The sequence below is a fragment of the Phalacrocorax aristotelis genome, chromosome 6, assembly GCF_949628215.1.
Source record: "Phalacrocorax aristotelis chromosome 6, bGulAri2.1, whole genome shotgun sequence".
Classification (NCBI taxonomy): domain Eukaryota; kingdom Metazoa; phylum Chordata; class Aves; order Suliformes; family Phalacrocoracidae; genus Phalacrocorax; species Phalacrocorax aristotelis.
In genome coordinates, this window is record NC_134281.1 from 19400442 (window position 1) to 19422605 (window position 22164).

Here is a 22164-nt window from a genome sequence, read left to right on the forward strand (position 1 = left end):
CTCATGGTCTTAAAGACATTCAAGACTTGCAGACTTTAGAGTATGGGTTGTATCAGCTATGTTGGCTGATGAGAAATGTGTATTGCTTTCTTACAAGTCTCAGACCAGGTCTTTTATTCTGATTTTTCCATGTAGGTTGTGTATCATTGTGAGCAATGGCCCCCTTCTTACGGATATCTTTCAACTCATTTGAGCTGGGACCTGTGCAGAATCAAGGGGAACAACTACAGCCTTTCTGTGCTATCAAGATGAAGGAAGCATTGACTACAGGTGAGGTTACAAATGGTGATGCTTTTCTGAACGTGAGTTTTTGAGAAATACTGCAATCTCTTTTAGTCTGTGAATGGTAATGAGTCCTGCTGTTCCTGTCATGCCAAGCACTTCAACATGAGCTTTTCTTTCAGAATGGGAGAAATTACAATAACTTTTGTCTCTATTCCCACCTTAAAACAAGACTTCTTTGTTAGTGCTTTCTTGTACTGCGGGCAGAGCGCTCAGCACTTGGTAGGGAGAAGTCTAAGCTTTTTAGTTTCTTACTTCATCACCAACACGTAACTATTCACAAAATACATGGTGAAGCTGCTTAAATGTCACTTTTGTGTGGGTTAAGGTGAGTTGTGAATTTTGCATGACAAAGGTTTGTAAATGTTAAATAAAGCACTGTTCTCTCTGGTTCCACCAGTGACAGAGTGTGCTTGCAGAAGGTCTGCAGGGGAGTGCCATGAAGAGGGATATGACCAGCAGTAGGTTTGAGAGAACCATCCTCAAGCACAGAGTAGTAAATAGTCTTTATTGAATTGGAAGATAGGTAACAATGAGAAATGGTGGTGGTGTAGTAACTGAGGCATTTTGGCAGAATTATTTGCTTGGAATGACTTGCACCCAAGGTCTTGTTAGCACCTTCCTGTTGAGCAGGCCCTCGGCCTTCAAAGACCACTTCTTTACAGAAACTGGTCCAAACGTTTTACAATATTTTGTGACATTTAGCTAGAATACACCACTGTAGTCAAACAGAGGCAGTCGATATACCGGGTCCGTGGCCAGTACTGCAGCCATCTAATCCTGCATTATGACTCTAGGGCTTCACAAGACATCAAAGAATGCAAGAAAGCATGAATTTTCTTCTTCCTCACAACATGATGTGGGTTTTCCCATACCGCTGAGGTAAAAGTTGCATTTGGACTTTAAACACAAGGCACAGTGTCCCTTCCAGAAAATGTCATCGAGCAAATGTGTTAAGCTCCAAAGAAGCAGTTTCCTCATCTGTTGGGAGAACCTCTGAAGAAATTATGTTGAAAGTGTTGCAGCTGTCACAATGTGTGGAGAGGTGGCAGTGGCCTAAATATATCCACTTTTTTTTTTCCAGCTATCTCCTTTTGGGAAGTATAATTGTCCCAACATTTCTCCTCTTTGCATGTGTCTTTGGAGTACTAAAAAATGGGGAAGGAGAGTGTAGTGAACCTTGGAGCAGTGGCTGATCGGGGTAATCAGGAAAGGAAACTGATGCTCCTGTTATCGGTTAGACAAGATCCAGGATAACTTTTGTTGGATTTGCATGCTGAAACATGATCAAGGAAAAGCTTATTGTATAGGAAGAAGAAAACCATTTGCCTAATGATTAGGTATTAAGCCAATTTGCAAACATGTAAAATGTTTTGAAGCCAGTAGTGTTAGCAGAGAAACAAAGGAGGCCTTGAATACAGGAGAGGTAAGAACAGTGTTCTTTAAGACTGTTCTTTGCTGACAATTCAGTGTTCATTTGCAGGCAGGCAGTGTGATCCATGACAAATCTTTATTTTAGTTACAAAAGCAGCATGGCCAGGCTGGAAGATGTTGCCAGTAATTCAGGTGACTTCTTTAAGGTTTACATAGGGTAAAAATGTATATAATAACTGATGAAAGCAGATACTAACTGGGACATGGGAATAGGGATAGTCCTGTGAACAGACTGAAATAATTCTCTTCCCCCTCTAAGAATCCCGCAAAGAGTATTACCAACTCTTCTGTAAACTGCTGCTACTTCTTTGACAATAACTCAAGGTTTGCAGGTTCTGCAGATAGGTGCAATTTCTCATATTCCCAAGGATGCCTTCTGAAGCATGCCTTTTTTATGAAGGGGTCTTTAGCAATCCAAAGAATAGGTTAGTGAAAAAGCCTGCTTTTAATTTCCCCCTGCTTTTATTGTCCATCCTAATAATCTCTAAATTGTGTTTTGTTTGAGCTTTGCCTATATTTTTTCACCATATTGACAAATTCTTCCATAGTTAAGAATAACAAGTACAGGGCTCTGAGTTTTTCTTTCTGCAGAGTTCCCCAAATTCAAGATAAAAACTTGTGACTGAGTAGAGGAGGAATGCTCAGGTTTGCTTTGCAATGGAGGAGATCCTCGGGTGGCTGTTTCCGAGCATTTGAGAATGCCCTTTGGCAAGCAGGTTTAGGTCTGCTTGTCAAAGCTGTAATTTGTAATGCAGTTGTTGGCAGGCATTCCCTAATAAAGAAGTACAAGGACACTATTCGCTACTCTTGTTTGGATAGCTCAGCACAATTGAGTGGAGTGCATAGAGCAAGTTATTAATGAATGAACAGAAACTTTGCCTTGAGTTTCCAGGAAGATTTTTGAATAATAAGTGTTTAATTGTTTTTTTTGTCGAAGTGAATATAAATTCTATTGCTAATTTTGGGAGACAGACCACATTGCAACTTCTTGGGGGAGGGTCCAACTATTTAATCTGCTTTGCTACTGCCTTGATATTGTAAGAACGGATCATGTATTTAGGGGGAAAAATGGGTCACTGAAAGCTGGAGTGGCACTTAAACACTTTTATTGCAGAAAATGATCTTAATAAACGGCAGAAATTGTGTAGAATTTACAAAATTATATTCATTTACCTGAGCACAAATGGGGAATAACTGGCTCAGCAGCAAATCACAGAGGAAAACTGGGGAGGTAGCATTGCATGCCAGAGTCACAGTGAAGAGCTGGATGTGGTTGCTTAGGAGGCAGTATCACTTTGGTTGTGTTGATGGGCCTGTAAGAGAGACAGATCTAGAAATATGCTAAAGCTTGTTACAGATTGTGCAATCACCAGCTCTTTTCTGTGCCTGAGGTAAGGACAGGAAGAAATGAGCTCAACTGGTAGCAAGAGAAACTGAAGTTTTGTATCAGGAAAAAATCCATCAAGTAAGAATAGTGAAGCACCATAAAACTCTTACGGGAAGGAGCCTGCAGAGATGCTTTCATGGGAGGCTGGGTAAATGTTACACACACAGACACACACACACACACACAAAAAAAGTTTTTTTGAGGTCTGTTCAGCCTTTTCCTTGTTCTTTGACTATGCAAGGACTGCATCTGCTGGATAGGACAGATAAGGCCTTGTGAAAAGTAGCAGTCATGGCAGAGACAGAGTAAAATTCCAAGGAGAGTGACTTATGAATAGAAGTGAAATATTGGGATAAGTTGGAAGTAGATCAATGAAATGTGGAGCCTCTTGTGTCTCAGCCACCAATTTCAATTTAGATTGGGTCGATGTTAGACATATTTTAATTTATCTTATAGTAGTAGGTATTCACTATGATCAGATGATACGTCATGGTGGTTGATACCAGAAAGCAGCCATGCAAATATTCCCTGACAGGTTGAGAGCGACTAAACCAGCTTCTGAATTCCAGAACAGGGTTTGTCCTTCCTGGTCTCACTGGTTACATTGTTAACACCTTCACTACCTTTGCATGCTTTGCCTTCCAAGTCATGAATGTTTGAACTGAATATTTAAACTTTGTTGAAGCACAGTACAAGAAATAGTCTGCTTTTGTTTCAGTACAAGGCGCTTTTTGAAATTTTTTTTTTATTTTGCTGAGTTCAAGTACTAGATTACATTATTTGGCTTTACAGCTTCTGTCCCTTTTTTTTTGTGGCTTTCAGAGAGAGGAAAAACTCTAGTTCAGAAGAAACCTACCATGTATCCAGAATGGAAATCAACTTTTGATGCCCACATTTATGAAGGACGGGTGATTCAGATTGTTCTCATGAAAGCAGCAGAAGAGCCGTTATCTGAGGTGACTGTGGGTGTGTCAGTCCTGGCGGAGCGGTGCAAGAAAGGCAATGGCAAAGCAGAATTCTGGGTAAGGAAAAAGATTAATTCCTTAAACTTGCTTACCTCATTATGTTTCTTTCAAGGTGAACGGATGCCTTACACCCTTTAAACTGTGAGTGTTCGATCCCTTTAGTATGTGTGGCAGGGCTTGTAAGAATTATTTTAGCAGAATTTTTGAAGCAGATAATGTACAATCGAGGTTCAAGAAATTGACAATAAAATCCATGGCATTAGCGTTTGAAATAATGGCATATATCATGATGACTGCCTGTTTCATAAAGCCTAGCAGATTTTATAGCAAATAGCAGATGTTTAAATTGTATCTGATCATTATAGTTCATCCAGAGAAAAAGAAAGGTGAAGCTTATTTCAAGGCATTTCTACTTAGAATTTCCAATTTTATTTATTTCTTCTTAGAATAAATTTTAGTTGGCTTGATACTGCTATAATGGGGATTCTTTAAGCCCCATTTTTATTATCCTGGCATCTTTTCTTGCCCGTGTTCCAAATAATTTTTCACATGTGAAGTCAAGGGGTATGGCATCTTGCAGGTGGCATTTGCTCCTGTATCATACTGAGTACAATTCTGAGAGTTGAACTCAGAAATATAACAGGGGAGGTAAAGTTAGGATTTGATGTAGTTTTAAATTTAGAAATACACATTTAGTCTAAAGACCAGTAGTTATTATTAGTTGTCAAACTACATAAACCCAAACGACAACTTTTAAATAATCATATGTGAATTAATTTCACACTGTATAACTCAAATAAGTATAAAATTTAAAATACAAAATATTTTTGTTTTGTACGTCTAGAGAGGGGGGAGGAAGTGACAGAGGCAGGGGGACTCAAAATGCTGAGCCCGGAAATCTGAAATGCCAAACATACTGTTTTATTCATTTAGTTGACGTATTGTAAGGAATTTTTAATGAATCAAGGGTTTAAGGATCTCATCTTCGTAAAATCCTATTCTCTAGCTTCTTCTTCAACTTCAGACCCCACTGAATAGGCTTAAATAGATACAATTTCTTCTCCCCCTTTTTCCCCAGCCCCCTTGATAAAGTTGCTTAGAACCTGGTCCAACAAAAAGGGTTGTAAGAATGCAATGAGACATTGTTGTCCCAGAGAACTCTATAAAATCTCAAAGCAACTCTAGTGTCCTGAATATTCAACATTTCTCCAAATGCAGAAATAAGATTCAGAGAGGAATATCAGGATATCGTATAATTTGGGTTAGAGCTGTCTAGCTAGGTGGGTAGGTGCTACAAATAGTCTTGCACATCATCCAGTTGCATGTAATACTGTACTCCAGACAGCTTGCCCAGAAACTGCATGCATTTGCTAATGCAGAAACTGCCCATCTTTATATTTCGACTACAGTTAGTGCTAAGGAAATACTTGCTAGATGTGAGCAGGTATCCTTAAAACCTCACACATAGTCTTGTATTCAAAGCCTTCTGAACTGGAGTATTGCTGAACTTGCCCAGAACATGAACCCTATGGGAGACAACCTTTTCATTGGGTAGACTACAGCAGGATGAGCAGGTAGTAACAGGCAGTGCCTGATCATCTCCAATTTGATGAGCATCTGATTTATCACACAGTTGGCAATGCTGGGCCTTCCTTTGTAGGGGATGGATACATGAAGCTCTCTTCTGGATATATGAATGCTTTTCCTGAATGCTGGATATGAATAGGAGGGAGTGTGCAGTTGTTGCTTAGCTTAGTATGGGAATACTTTTTTAAAAAAACCGCCTATTCTCTCTCAGGTCCATTTTTGCTGTAAATGGCAGGATTTTGCTCTGATTATGTGTAAATTTATCTAGCTATCTCACCAGCAGAACTCAGAAAAAAAACATTCTTAAAGGGGTGCTTGATATTGAAGGGGCTTACAGATTTTTCTGCATCAGTAGGATCTCACTGGTTTGTTTTCTCCTGTTAATGTTCTAAAATCATATGCTGTTTTTTCCACATCTTAATTTAGAATTCTGAGACAAGAGCAATTACTCAAAAGAGTAGTTAAAACTAATAGTGATCAGTTTTAGTTATCAGTTTTAGCCAATTCAGTGGTCTGAAATCCTCTGCTTATTATCTGTAGAAACAGGTACCACGTAGATGTGATCAATGTTACATTTCCTCTCTACAACCTCAGTCATGACTTGGACAGACCATCATGCCCAGCAAAGAGAAGTTACTTAGCTTACCATAGCCTATGAGGTTATTTTTGTGTATGGAGAGACAGCCTGTCAGTAGTAGCTGTAACTGAGGTCTTTGGCTTCTTTAAGCTTTGTTGGGCAAATGGTTTTGAGTGTCAGATATTACCCAGAAGATGAAAATTTAGTCATTATCCCAGTAATGGGATTTGTAGGGATATGTTCACAGGTGTATCTATTGTAATTGTGTGGGTTGTTCCCCACCCACCCCCCCCGGTTTTCTCCTCCCAAGTTGTATTTATGGTTCACCCAGAGATACTTTGCTCTGTGCTGAAGTGAAGACTGAATCAGACTCATTCATGCTTAATAGCTTCTTACCTTTTATGAAGACAGCAGTTTAAGAATTAGTGGCTACTTTCTGAGCACAGGAACTTACCTCAGCTATTGGCTTAAAAGGCATTTGGTTTTGCTGGTCTGTAGAATTTGCCACAGAAACAATGTGTAATGGTTTGAATGGGAAAGTAAAATAAATTTTGATGATACCACTGTTTCTCTGATTACAGGCAACAGTATTTGAGATCTCTATGGTTTGTACTCTCAAACATATAAAGGATTGTATCGACTTTTACAACTGGGTTCCTGTGCAAATTGAGTCTACTAGTAGTAAAAGCAGAAGCCAAGAAACTTCTTTGCAGAAATGGAAAAGGGACATGAAAAAACAATGTGAACTTTGACTGTGCTGAACTTCTGGGTAAACATCAAAGCAACACAGCACACTAGTAAAAGAAATAGAATAAAAGCCCCTGATTCAGCTGCAGCAGTGAGATATGGAGGAGGCTTGTAATCCAGTAGTTACTGAATATCATACTTTGACTCCCTAGAAAGAGCTGTTTAAATTCCTGAGAGTTTCATTCAACCACATACTTCACTGTTGGTGTCTTTCTTTCCATAGCTTGACCTACAACCTCAGGGGAAGGTGCTGATGGCTGTGCAGTATTTTTTGGAAGATACAGGTAATATCAACTGTTTATTTTCAGTCAACTATGTAAAAATAAAACTTTTTTCACATTCTTTTTGTAGAACACAGGATGTAGCTCAAAAAAAAAATCAACTGGTGTACTGAGTAGAATTTTCTGATTTTATTAACTTGATTTTTTGGGGTTGGTCATGGCTGCATTTGCTCACTTCTAAATGCCTTTGTGCCCTGTATGGCTGTTGCATTTAGCCACTTTTGGGTCTTTACTATGTCTGTTCTCATGTTCTGATGTGACAGAAAAGTTGTTATCAGTCCCTTTTTAGGTGCAGAGAAGTTAAATCTCTTGTTCTAGCTTATGTGGGAAACTTTTTTGTGGACTGGGGAACTGCGTCTGAGTTCCCTGGGATTCCGATGTCATATTCGCTAATCACAGAAACTGACAGTATCAATGAATGAATGGGTAAGTGTTAAAATGCAAATCTAGTCAATGTTCTGCTGTATCAGTTTAAAAAGTGAACAGCCTGTATATGTCAGAAATCTACATGCACTGTTTGGAGAACAAACTAGGAGGTAAGAGAAGATAGTTAATTACAAGAGGGGAAGCCCCTTGTACAGTAATACACAAACACCTGCCAAAATACTTGGTTTTATCTGTGGAATTCTTTCCTAAAGGAAATGATGTGACCCTCTCAACTGGCTTAGCTAGTGGTTAAACTTTCCCATAGTAGAAGTCACAAAACCATTATTTCTTGGAAATTGAACAGGTTTGCCATGTTAGTCTATTGGTCTTAAATGGTTTAACACTATGTTTTTGTAAATTAAAAGTGGAAAGAGTAAGCAGTGATGAGTTTTAAAGCATTCGTGGTTCTCCCCCCCCAACCCCCGATATATCCAGGAAACATAGTTCTGCTATCGTAGAACAAGTTAATTGTGAAGGCACCATACATTTTTTGTACCATATGTGCAATCTGTGTAACAGTTACTAGGAAAGCTGCTGAAGATAGAATCTGATACGCAGTAGGTGACATTTCAGAGTTGACATTTTCTTTGCAGTGTTAAAAAACCTAGTCCATATGCTTATTATTTTGGTCTCCTTTATGAAAAGTTAACTCTTCAAAACAAAATTTTTAAAAATTGGGTGACTCTGAAGAGCCTGTAAGTAAGGGCATTTCTCTGAAGATCAAAAGCTCTCTTTGCACACCAGTAATATTCTGGTTTGCATTCAAACTGTTGTGAGCCATTATATTAGAAAACCTTCATCTTGGTCTTTAGTCATGGCTTTCCTGTGCAAGGCAGTCTCATGGGGCAGTGGTATTATGAGAATCTATTTAATGAGTGTCGTAGTTCAGCCCCAGTCAGCAACCAAGCACCACGCAGCCGCTCGCTCACTCCCCCCTGGTGGGGCGGGGGAGAGAATCGGAAGAGTAAAAGTGAGGTAACGCATGGGTTGAGATAAAGACAGTTAATAGGTAAAGCAAAGGCTGCGCACGGAAGCAAAACAAGGAATTAATTCACTCCTTCCCAAGGGCAGGCAGGTGTTCAGCCATCCCCAGGAAAGCAGGGCTCCATCACGTGTAACGGTTACTTGGGGAGACAAACGCCATCACTCCAACCGTTCCCCCCCCTTCCTCCTTCTTCCCCAGCTTTATATGCTGAGCATGACATCATCTGATATGGACTATCCCTTGGGTCAGTTCGGGCCAGCTGTCCTGGCTATGTCCCCTCTCAGCTTCTTTTGCACCTGGCAGAGCACGGGAAGCTGAAAAAGTCCTTGACTAGTGTAAACACTCCTTAGCGACAGCCAAAACATCTCCACATTATCAGCACTCTTTCCAGCAAAAATCCAAAACATAGCCCCATACTAGCTACTACGAAGAAATTTAACTCTGTCCCAGCTGAAACCAGGACAATGAGAAACAGAAATCCATTTGTCCAGGAAACTTAAAAGTTTCCAAAACCAACTTCAGTATTCTCAGTTGCTTATTTATTGAGACTGAAGCATGTTTCCTCTTTTCCACATAGGCATGAGGAACAGTAGAGGTGGCATAAGTGAAAGCCTGCCGTAATTTGCTGTTAATTGGTAGTAGAGAGGTAATATACTTGTGTGCTGTAATTGTACTTAGTTATTGATCAAAGTAATTAAAAAATAGATACAATGTTCTTACAGTTCTTTTCATTGCCTTTATTAGGGATTGCAGATGGTAGTGTATGAAGCATAAATACCAAACAGATCATTAGGTCATGCAATCATACTTTAAATGGCAAGTTAAGATTCACATCTTAATGCTCTTGTTAGACCTACTTGCAACAGCTTGCTATCTACCTTCTACTTTATAGATAATTACTCGCTGATACCTTTTTGGTAACCAAACCACAGAGGCAGTGGAAACTCCCTTTCAAGACATTTATACATCTACGTTTTGTGAAGGAAAGTAACTCAATCTGATATTTGCAGTGTTCACATCCAACATCAGTATGTTTTAATATACTAATCCCCCTCAAAGTTGTAGACTTCCGTCACGTCATTATCTTGTATATTGCTAAATAGGTAAACTTTGCTTTTTTTTTTTGGCTCATCATTGCACTGCTGTAAATGTTTTCTCTAGTTAAATTAGCAGTTACTAGTATTAGAGCAGATAAGTTTGTTAGTGCATTACAACGATGTTTGAATTAACATCCGCTCTTCACATTGCTAAAACCCTTAGTTAATAGTTGAAAGCTCAGGGACAGTTCACATTCCTTCCTATGCACACACAATTTTGTTTTCTCTCTGATGTGCCTTTCCATAGAGAAGTGTATGGTAGCTGTGTTTCTAAAATACTAAAAAGGGCTTGTTCTGAAACTGGCATTTCAGTTGTTCCCTAGTTTATTTGAAGGTACTGCTACCATTAGTACCTTTTGAGTTATAGGTGCTGCCTTTTGTTTGAAAATCTCCATGCACAAGGTGTTGACCCCCATTTTCATTTCAGAATATTGTTTTCTTTCTGCCCCTTCTTCTCTCGTTGTAGTATTGAAACTAGGTTATAATTCTGTAAAGAAGCTTTAGTTTTAATAGGTGGGAGTTGCAATATGTTTAATGCTTTACTTGATCTTTGTTTATTCAAATGTAGTTAATGACCTTATTGAGTAAGGAAACCCAGGATCACAGAGGTGGCTTGCTGTACTGCTGAGTGTCTTGCATGGTGTTAGCAGCTTTGGAGGCTTTGGAAGTATGTTTGTGCCTTGTTTTTGAATTCTGAATTGCTGTTTTGCTGGCTTGAGCTTCCTGGAGAAAGGGTTAGTGAATTTTTTCCTTAAAATGCCATTACATATATCAGAAGGTGAGTAATTTACATGTGAACTGTTGATATCTCAAGTATCTGACTTCTGGGAGAGGAACATGAACGAGAGTGCGGCATATATTTTAAATATGTTTTTCTCTCTGTGTGTCGAGATGAGTGTTGGGGAAGCATGAGATTTTAGAATTTTTCCAAGGCATCTGTGAAAAAATAATAGGGTAAATAACATTTTTGCTATCACAGTCTGCATATTGCATGGGTCTAAATTAAGATTTGAAGCAAGTATCTCTGTGGATGAAGTGTGTTGGGGAAGGATTGTCACATGATTGTAAATAATGATGATGAGGGCTGAAAAGCCAGAGTTCTGGACCATATAACTGTAAATGGGGAAGTTAGTATGATTTAATCATTTAACTGAGAAAATACTATTTCTGTAAATTTGGCAGATGTGATAGTTATTCAGTGGCACCTAGCATCTGCTTTAATCTGCATCTAAAAGCACGATTGCATTAATTTAATAAAAACACTTTCTGGCTTATTTTCTTTAAGAAAATCAAACATTTGCACATGTAGTGATTTCACAAGCACAAAGCTGGCGGTGTGTTTCTTTGGTAAGGTAGCTAACGTGTAGAGCAGAGAAAATTTTATATAGTTTTTATGTTAACAAGCAATTTGACTTAGACACTGTATTTTTAAAGGTTGGCTTTACTTGCCTTTGTAATTTAAAAAAGAAAAAAGATAAAACCGCTTTTCCAGTTTATTCCCTGTTTTACCACAGTGAATGAGATACCTGATATCTGTGCAGAAGTGTTAACCAAAACACTTGCTGAAATTTAACAAAAACTTACTCTGTACAGCTGAGCACAGACAGTGTTAGCACAGCAGCAGTTCTGCAGATGGTATGAGCGCTACAAAGACTGTAGTGTGGACATGGGGTTTTTTTCCTCCTGGATTGAAAGGCAGGGTTTGTTAAAACTCTGGTGTTTTGTTTTAGCACTTTTAGAAAAGACCATTGGCTTCATTAATGCCTATGAAAGACTAGTTCAGTAGAGACATGCTATAAAAGTAGCTGCAGAGCACTCTACTTCAATGCTCTGCTAAGTGCCAGTCAAAACAGTAGTAGGTGCTGGTGCAGCAGCTGAGGCAGGACTTCATTCATTTATTTAGAGGAGCAGGCAAGAAGTCTGTGTCCCGTGGGTGTCCCAGTCTCTGCACAGAACAGAGCATAACATAGTTGTAGCTTCTCTTACAGTAGAAGTGCATACACTGTCACACGTAGTATACGTACCTTTTCATAAAGGTGTTACTAAGAGTTTGTAACATTGGTTTTGACCACTTATGCTGAAGTTTCTAGTATAACTGCTTGGGCCTGAGATAGGTAATTTGATAGTATGCGCCAGCTTTGAGAGCAAATGGCATTGCCTGTTACAGTAGCAAGTTATTGGTATTGCTACTTCCTTGTTAGCAGTGTAAAATCCGCAAATAACTGAGAATGGAGGAGATCGGGTTTGGGTTTTGGTGTTTTTTTGTTGTTTTTTTTTTAAGAGAAATACATAGCAATATTAATACTCTGCCTGTAAATGAAACATCATGATGATCATGAAAACCAAAATGATTTAATGTAGCAAGTTCATATCACAGAAATGTAGACTTCTGGGAAACTTGTATTTCTGTAAATGGTTTGTTAGGAGTGTTTTTTTTTTTTTGTACCAACAATCTGTAAAGCAATCCTCTCCAGGACCAAGCTAAAGAGCAGTTTTCCTCTGAGATATTTCATACCAGGAAGGTCTCCTTTTTGAGGAATAAGTTTTCCTTTTTAATGATTGCTCTGTGAGATTAATATTTTTCTTGACCTGAAGGCACACTTAACTGTCAAACCAAGCCAAGTGCAAGTCAGTAGAACAGCAGAAGGGGACAGTGAACAGAAATGTTAGTAGGTTTTGTAATTTATTATAAAGCTTCAGGCAAATATCAGTTTGAGCAGCCAGTTAACTCAGAAAATGTTTTGCCTGTCCCTGTTTGAAGTGAAGTCCTGGTTCTCAGTTTCTGACAGTAGCACTGTTCTCTTTCCTCTGTTCACAAACAGAACTGTGAAATGAGCAAGTTAAAATGAAAATTGAACTCTGAAGATGGTAAATATTTTTTCCTTAAAAAAAAAAAAATCTAGTAGGGTTATTCTGCAGGTTGTTTTGTCCGTGAACTTTTGAGGTTCAGTTGAGACAATTTGACATCTCACCTTGAAGTTTATTGCAGTTCAGCAGAGTCCTAGCTGTATTGTTTTAGCAAATGTTTTCCAGACTGTGGGTTGCATGTTAGTGGCCGTAAGAACCATTAAATAGAGTATACAATGCTATGTTTACAGCACTTCTGGAGAATGGCACTGCTAATTCACAGGTGTGCTTAATGGTTCCTTAATAATTATACTACACAGAGGAGTTCTGGGTGCTTGTGTCAGAGCAGCTGAAAGATTTGAAAAGGGACCTTGAAATACGTGAACAATGTGTCAGTGATAAATATTAACCACAGTTCTCAATAGAGGAAATAGATTATGTTTAATCGTCCGTGCTGGGTCCAAAATGATTAATTTCAGGTCCAGGCCGCAGAGGTCACCTGGATTCTAGTTGCTGATTCAGCTGTTCTATACATGACTGTTTCGGACCATGTGCTGGCCCAGGACAAACATTTCATTCTGTGGAAATCCTGGCTTGCTTGGAGGGGGAAGCAAAGGCTTTTTCTCTGTGGGTCTTCCTCCCCCCCCATCTCCACCCTGCATCCATATAGTTGTTGGGAAATTTACTTCCTTTCAATTCTTAATTCTCTCCACATCTTTGAAATAAAGCCTTTAGTCGAGTTCATGGTTGGCTGAACTTCTTAAAACTCTGGGGCAGTACACGTTAAAGGTAATTTACACATTAAAGATAACTTGTTAAACACACCCATAGTAAATTGAAATGAACTGTGCTCTCAGTTCAGAGCCTTCCTAACTTCAGGTGCAATTGACTTACAGCTGCTGTCCAAACCTCTCAGCTTCTTCTGAAGCATACAAAAATGTTTTCAGTTATTCTTTGATATATTGGTTGGTTTTGGCAAAGGTATTATTAATAAGGCAGCTGGTTGTGAAGACTGTGTTCTCACATGCAGATTTTAAAGTTTTGCTGTGCTCGAGGATTCTTGGCAGTTAAAGTGTGTTTAAGGAAAGTGGGAGTGGTTTCTTTTCCTTTGTACAAACTAAGTGATTAGTTTATTAACTGCCCTCTCAAAAAATAGATGCCAGTCTAATATATTTCTGTTAAGTTCAACATCAGTGTCCCAGACAGGGAGGAAACACAATAGTTTCCAACATCCTGATGAAGTTTTGTCAGAGAATTTTGGACGCGGTATCAGCAATACTAAGTTGATAGAAGTATTTCCGCATGAGGAGAAGCTGTGTCCTGTTCAACTGGTGAATTATGTTAGCTCCTTACTAAAAACTTGGTTTGCTTGTGTTGCGGACTTTAGGGAGGCTTTTGTCCCTTAATCTTCTCCGTCACAAGTTTTGTCCTCAGAACACATGCTGTAAAGCAGCATGTCTTTCTCTGCTTTGTTGCTCTTACTGATTAAATCACCCTTATGAAGACATCCTTTTCATGCAGCAAACAATATGCATTATTACTGACCCTCAACAACTTTGTTTCCCTTGCATGCACGTTTCAGTGTGTGCTTTCCCTGAAGCATTTGAGGAACAGAGGGTGAGGTCTCTGTATTTGCTCAGCAGGGTTAAACAAAGAGATAGTACTATTTGCAGACTTCAACAAGCTGAAGTGCAGCAGCTGATGGGAGTTGTGTTGTGCGAACTCAGTAGATGGTTTTGAACAGCAGAAATGAATCCTATTTCTGGAGGGGAAGAGGTAACTCAATGGCATATATAGTGCCAGGGTGTCATAGTGCACGTGTTGAGCTCTTTTCAGAGGGAGGCAGGGTGGGCTTTTCTCTGAACCAGATGGCCAGTTTCTCAGAAAAGTGCATTAGTACCTAGTGGCGAAACCCAGGGACCTTTTTTAACCTTTCTTTTCACTAATATGCTTAATCTTTCCTTAATCTCTGAGCTGATGTTGTCCTTTCTTTTCTAAGACAGTACATGCTGCTGCAGTCTGGCTGTGGCTGATAAATTAGTTCAGGACACTCAAAATGGTATCAAATGATAGACTGTATTCCAGGTTCAGTGGTCTGTTGGAATAGCAGTGGTGGCAGCCAGCTAGTATAATGACAAAAAAACAAGTGCAGCTAGCAACAAGAAAACCAGAGCTCCTGGGTAACTTTGTAGTAAGCTCAGGCATTGTGGTTAGTGTGACTTGGCAAAGGAAACAAATCTCTTTCTATCCGTATAAAAAGCAAAGCTCCCACTGATGTTGATAAAAGGCAGCAATGCAATGGAGCAAAAAAACCCCAATTGTATTGACAGTGGGAAAAACACTCTTCTGGCTTTTTCCTTACTCAGTTATTGTGGAAACTTCCACCCTGCAAACAACATTCTCCTGTTACCCTAAATTTTGCAGGACTTTCAACCTGTGAACCATGTCCATGTTTCTTCCAGGTTGGGACCCCCAAGCCACTGGCCAGAGGTGATGAGGTTAGCAGTTGATCGGCTCCCCGTGGCTGATTCAAGCCTTTATCTTTTCCTTCTGGATGGGATTGTCCCTCAACAGCTCTTCTCTATTGATGAGAAATGTGTCCTAGGGTTAAATGACCAGTTACCCAGTCTCTCTTGATATACCTTTATGAGGTTACCTCTATTTAAAAACTCCTATTACTTTCAAAATGTGTAAGTAAGGCTATATAGTGTCTAAGTTGTGGGTGAAAGATTCAGATACAAAATACTCATTCTTTTGTAAGAGAAACTTGGATGCTTCCTTGGAAGTCAGTGGGAAGAACTATAACCTGTAATGAAGGACTTGTATGAGCCAGTTGGACTCAGCGCTTAAGAATTTTTTGGGTTTTTTTTTTCCTTGGCTAATACTATATGTAATTTCTATGTAATATAGTATTAGATGCTACATATGTACTATTATTACTATAGTATTATATAGTACTGTATACTGTGTCCCCAAGGGGGCTGGGTGGGGAGAGGAATGAGGATGAGACATGTAGACAGATATAGCATCAATGTTACAAGATAGTGTACTAGAAATGTCTAATTGAAAATCTCATTTGTCCTCACTGCTTAACGATCTTGGAGGCTGGAAGAAACCCATCTTGCAGTAGTATGGTCCGGTGGTGACTCAGGAGGCCTTGCAGCACTTCACCTGCATTTCTGCTCTAGTTCTGGTTCAGGAGGGCACATGGAGCAGCAGCATGTAAAGGCTTCTGCTGAAGGAGAAAACCCTCACTCTTCCAATGAAACATTTATTTCTCTTCCACATAAATCACATAACATATAGGACCTTATATTGTTTCAAGAAATAACTGTGGTTGTCGTTTCTCTAGTGAGACTGTACCCCATTCCTGCTTCTTCCTCTTAGCTTGTTTGCTAGAGGCTTCTTCTGAATGAGTAGGAGAGGGAAGCACTTGCAAACAAGGACACAGAGATACCTTAGGAAGTAGTGCATGCATGTGTTCCACCTTTGTACTGAAAGCCTACAGAATGCAGGTGCAAAATAAATAGAAACACAAGTCTGAAACAAAAACAAACAGAACTGTTTGGAGAAGCAAATACTAATCTTTGCCATACCTTGAAGTATTAAAAGTGTGTTGTCTTTTCTCCCCCTTAGACTGCAAACAGTCAATGAGGGAAGAGGAGGGGACAGTAACTATGAACAGGAGAGGAGCTATCAAGCAAGCCAAAATCCACTACATCAAAAATCATGAATTTATTGCTACCTTCTTTGGACAACCTACATTTTGCTCTGTCTGCAAAGACTTTGTATGGTAAGAAGGAAATACTAACCTTCCCCCTCGCCCAAGGGTCAAATCACTGCAAAATTCACTTCAGGTGTATTGAGGTAAAAATTACATGTTACTTCATATGTGTTGGGAAGTGGAAATTATATATTTACCAGGAGTATTGTTATACCTAAGAACTATAGTTGTCTTTCACATTAAAAAACAGAACTTCAACATTTTTGCCACTGAAATAATTAGCAAAAATTCCATCAGCATCAAGTGAGATCTGGTCCGTGATCAACAGCAGCCCTTCCACAAGAGTGAGATGGGTGGGTTTGAGAAAATAATGCTCAAACTTTGAGGTGTGAAGTGGCTGATAGCAAAGACCCATAGAGAGCAGGAAGCTGGATCCTTTTCATAGTAAGGCTGTTTTTGTAGTAAGTCAGATCAGGAGGACTTCCCATGTGATTGAAACCTTGTCTTTTCTGGGTTTTCCCCCTAATTTGCTTGTCTATCAAAACATACCACCTTATCTTCTAAACTTTGGTTTCCTAAGGTGGAGGATTCTGAGTAGTAGAATTTAGACCAGTTCATTAATTGGAACAAATATTCCCATAGACAAAGGATTCACATGGTAAAAATAACACCCCCATGACCACCACCTTTTATTCCAGCAAATGTATGTTTTTTATTTCCTTCTTTATCATTTGTTTCTTCAGGGGACTCAACAAACAGGGATACAAATGTAGGCGTAAGTTGATTTTACCTTCTTCTTGTACCACTTATCACATGAATCTGTTGATCTAATAGTTACTGTTGAAAAATCTTGTGTAAATATGCATGGCACAGTGCATTATCACCATAGGTAGTAGCAGATGTTAAACATCAGTTTTGCATAGTAACCTAAGGCTGTCAAATTATGATTCCTACCTGAGTTTTTAGTATCAAGATTTTTAGACTTAGCTGTTCTTCTCATAAGTGTGTAATGCTGTTGAAGAGTTGCGCTCATTTATGACAGCAGTTTTTGTGAAACCTTTTCTAAAATGAATTACAACTATTGAGGGGTTTTACAGCTGAGTTGAAAAGTACTTTTGACTTAGCATAGACATCTGCATTACTCTGAACAGTAGGGGAGATATCAAAGGGTAAAACTCAAAAGGGTAATATTGTCCTTCTGTTATCAGATGCTGGTGGCATTGTCTATGGAGGCAGATGTAGTTTAGAAATAGAGGTTATGAAAATGAGGGAGTATCAGCTTAAAAAATCAGCTTAAAAAATCAGCTTAAAAAAGATCATAATCTTGATAGAAAAGAAAGGGTTTGGTGTGTATAGTATGCTGGAAAGGAGTGTGTTTTTTCACATTGTGCTATGAAATGTGAACACTTCATCCTGTGTATTTATTATCTGAAGGAATCCTTTTTTTTTCTTGTGCATGTCTTGAAGAATGCAATGCTGCTATTCATAAGAAATGTATTGATAAAATCATTGGGAGGTGTACTGGTACTGCAGCCAACAGCAGGGACACAATGGTAAGAGTGGGGACAATGTAGTTAGAGTGTAATTATGTAATTAAACACTCCTGAATTAACAAAACCTTGGATAGAAATGGCCAAGTCCGTTTGGGAGGTGCTTGGCTGTACAACCCAAGGTACTGTTTTCCCTTGAAGATTGTACACAACATGCAGTGGATGAAACTTTAAATCAAAAAAAGTAGTTAAAAGCCCTGCAAGGGGGCGGGTAGTATTTGATGGGCAGATTCTTCCCCTGCTAGATGAGGGATGTTAAGGCTGGGGTAGTCAAGATAAAATTGTTGTAGTTTTTGTAATATCCAAGCTGTTTTCTCTAAGACGCTGATCCTGTTTCGGGTAAAGTGCCTCACCCCTCTCCCTGTCCTCAGTTTCAAAAGGAACGTTTCAACATTGACATGCCTCATCGCTTCAAAGTTTACAACTACATGAGCCCTACCTTCTGTGACCACTGTGGCAGCCTGCTCTGGGGGCTGGTCAAACAAGGACTCAAATGTGAAGGTACAGAGGAGGAGGGAGGGCAGCCGGGACCCCTCTGTGCTTTCCCAGTGTACTCTCTCACCCTCCACCCCTCCCCCTCACTAGAGATTAACTACTGCTATGCACTGTGTGTTTGTATACGTGTGTTATATAGAATGGGATTAATCTCATCTATGTGTGGTTGAAAGGCTTTGCTGCTAGAGATAGGCAAATAGGCATTTAACTCATGTGACAGCTCAGCCAAGGTGAGCTTCTAATGCAGTCAGAAAACATGCTGCAGAGGTGTGATTTGAGTATAATCAAAATTACTACTTTGGGAATAGGTGAAACTTGGTGCATCTGACTCAAGGGAGTGCTTAAAAGAGTACTGAAAGTGTTTACTGTAAATACCATTTTTATAATTCTCCCACAAAAAGGCAAGATGATCTTTATTGTAACAGATTTTGAGAATAAAGTAATGATGATTGGAGGTTTCTTCCCTTTGAACAATTTTTGTAGCTTTCATTGAGTTAAAGATTAAAACTGCAATTTTATTAATAACGATAGATCCATGTCCAATCTGGCCTTGTAACAAGGTTTCTGAGCTGCACAGAGAAACAGCCCTTTTTGTTGTGATGTCAGACAGTATTTTCCTGATGCTTGTGTAACCGTCCGTACGTTTCTTTTAGAATGTGGGATGAATGTGCATCATAAATGTCAGAAGAAGGTGGCAAACTTATGTGGAATAAACCAGAAGTTGCTAGCTGAAGCTTTAAATCAAGTTAGCCAGGTATGCTTTATTGACATTCATCAGGTAATTAGTTGTTTTCAGAGCATTTTGGGGTTTTTACTTCATTTTTTTTCTGTATCATTTTTATGGAGAACTGCGTTTGCAACAGAGGAAATGCAAACAGCTTTCTCTTTTTAATTTGACCCTTAAAGAGAGTAACAAAGCTGTCAATAGCCTAAAGTTGAATCTGGGGAGGGCAGAATCCCACCTAACAAATAATTTTTTAAAAAGTGTGTGGCTTCCTGAAATCTGACTTTGTTCTCCTGTGGTGCCAAGGTTATAATCTCCCTTTCTGTTTAATTGTTTAAACTGTGGTAGCATAATGCTGAAGTACTTCTTGCCATGCTTCAACCTTAGAATTCCACTTGAATGCTAAAATTAAATAAAAAGGAGAAATATACCAGATACTCTCAATGTTTATTAATCTGATGTATACACACAGCAGAATTAACACTGGCCCCATAATTTACATTGTTCATCTCCTGCTGCAATGTGGCTGTCTCTTTTTGGTTGACATCTGACTTGTAAATAAAGATTCAGACATAAACTCTGAAATAAAACAGGAAAACATATCACAAAAGCCAACAGTATTTCCTCTGAGCTGCATGTTCCTAAGCTTTCACAGGATATTTACTCTGAAAACAGTGAGAGCTGTTGTGCCAGCTCTTTCACGACAGAGAAAAGCTCAATCTTTTCATTACTTACATTTGATCTCAGGGATCTTCCATACATAAAACTTGTTTAACTGTATTAAAGATGGATGTCACACAAAGATATGACTTCAGCATGTCCAGTATGACAGTGATTCCTATCTCCTGTTTCAAATGAACGTATATCCAAGGAGACGTTTTCCTACAGTTTAAGTTCTTCCCACTGTGGACTCAAACTATTATACCTTTAATAATTTTGCAACAAACAATAAAACATAGACTGTTCAGGAATGTCAATGATTTATTTTCTTGCAGTGAAGGAAGTAAAGCAATTGGCTGATCTGTGGCTAAACAGTCTATGAACCAGACTTCTTGAGAAGAGATATGTACTAGGAGTTATAATTTAAAAGGACAGTTTATACTGTCATCATGTTATATTTAACAGCCATTGTTATAAGTATTTCTAAAGTAATGGTGCAAATATAATTTCAAATGGTCCCTTCCTCCTCAGAAATCTACACGAAGGTCCGACTCTGGATCTGTAGAAAGTGTTGGTATTTATCAAGATTTTGATAAGAAACCTAGAGCTCTAGGAGGAGATACAACAGGTGAGAAAAGCTACATTGTTTTAATTTAGCCATTTTCCTACCAGACTACACAAACAATTCAAGTAGTTATTCATTCTTGCTTTATGATACACAACTTTTCTTAATAAGCACTGTTAAAAAAATATACACATATATTTCTTTTTTCCTTCTCCCAGCCACACAAAATGCTCACATAAGTTTTGTCAAATACCTGTATTTTTAAGTCCATGAGCATACCCAACTTTCTGCAAAATGCTTGCTTTACTCACTGCAGCACAGTTCCCCATGATGGAACTGGAGGATGCTTCGCTAACCAGACACGCGTGTACACCACACTTTCCTCCTTCCTGTAACTGAAATGTCATGCACATTGTCAGTTATCTTGATTTTGTTCACAAACAGTTAGAAACCAATGATAAGTGCTATCTATTTTAGGGTGTAAGTAGCCAAAATACTACTTGAGATGGAATGGCTGAAATAATTCAAATTAAATCATTAAAATAATTAAGTAGTACCTGGAGTCCTATCTCTACAGGTTCAGAACACGAGTTTGTTTGCTGGGGTTTTTTAACTATTACTAAAGACTTCCACCATTGTATAAGCCTTATTTTCCTAACTGCTAACCTATGATAATTTATGCAAAAATAAATGCAACCGTAGAAGTAACTGTTTACCAGAAGGAAATCATCAGGCTCAGTAAGAGATAATGAGTGGGTTTGGAGTGGTACAGAATTTTACATATTCATCCATAAATTGAGCTAATTCTGTTGAAATGCCCAGTAAGACAATAATTTTGATATTACTTGTTCTGGTTTGCCATAACAGAGTGGAGGGGGGAGAAAAACCCTCTTGCAAAGGTGGTTTGGTTTAATACTAAGTCTGGGTGCAGCCAGTGTGATTCCTCCCTGGGTTATCGCAGATGCTGGGCAGCTTATGGTTATCATCAGTGTGATCTATGCAGCGGGGGTCAAAGAAAGTACAGTTATCAATTTTAGGATATAATCAGGATTAACCAGTATGATCGTGCTGCTTAGCCAGCATTGGGCATAAATCAGATCTTTTTATGGCCTCTCTGCTTAGGCTGAGGGACTAGCCTGTTCTGTTAACAGAAGAAAAATAATTTGTCCTTGTAAAGTATGTTTTTCTGCAAATCCTGCTCTTTATCTTAGTCAGAGGGGGAAGTTAGGGCCTCTGATTTTTGTAATGCCTGTCTAAGTATTGCTTAAAACCCAGCATTGGAACCAATTGGAGATTCAATTCAAATCTAACGCTACCAATTATGCTCATATAATTTAAATTCTGTTATCAACTACAGGAGTTAACCCTTATGTTCAGATTCACCAGTATTCCAACAGCAGATGCACTGAAATAGCACATCAGTACTTAATTCTTAGTGGGGGATCAAAGTCATGCAGTATTTCTGAATATATTGAACTATAACCTCCCTGTTTCAATTAGCAGATAACAGCGAGTACGATAAACTCTGGGAGGGAAGCACAGCCAAGACAGCATCACGAATTGCAAGCAGGAGAAAATTCAACATAGACAGCTTTGTCTTCCATAAAGTTCTAGGGAAAGGAAGTTTTGGAAAGGTATGTAACAAACTTACAGAGCTTAAGGTGACTTCCTTGCTTGATCTCTGCAACGTGATGGGCTATTACCATTAACCAGAAAGGCCTTACTGTTAAAGCTGCTTGGGTAAATAGTCTTTTATCAGAATTGAATGTAGCCATCTTTGTCAAAGACACTAGAAATTCATCGCCTCTACCATGTCTAAACTCAAAAATTA

The 22164-nt window shown here is 38.8% G+C and overlaps 1 protein-coding gene across 7 annotated transcripts in view; it reads left to right on the plus strand.

The window, feature by feature from the left end:
- PRKCD (protein kinase C delta) overlaps nt 1-22164 on the plus strand; it is a 66696-nt gene that overhangs the window by 36569 nt on the left and 7963 nt on the right. For 3 of the 7 annotated variants that reach the window (XM_075096367.1, XM_075096369.1, XM_075096368.1), the window contains 10 exons: nt 136-270; nt 3926-4125; nt 7203-7263; nt 16252-16408; nt 17083-17114; nt 17807-17892; nt 18261-18390; nt 19038-19138; nt 20300-20396; nt 21834-21967. In XM_075096367.1, the coding sequence (XP_074952468.1) occupies nt 156-270; nt 3926-4125; nt 7203-7263; nt 16252-16408; nt 17083-17114; nt 17807-17892; nt 18261-18390; nt 19038-19138; nt 20300-20396; nt 21834-21967 (1113 nt within the window). In that variant the 5' untranslated portion in view covers nt 136-155. Of the gene's footprint in view, nt 1-135; nt 271-3925; nt 4126-7202; nt 7264-10275; nt 10503-16251; nt 16409-17082; nt 17115-17806; nt 17893-18260; nt 18391-19037; nt 19139-20299; nt 20397-21833; nt 21968-22164 lie in introns of those variants that run through there. The other 4 variants (XM_075096370.1, XM_075096371.1, XM_075096372.1 and 1 more) reach the window with 2 other exon arrangements.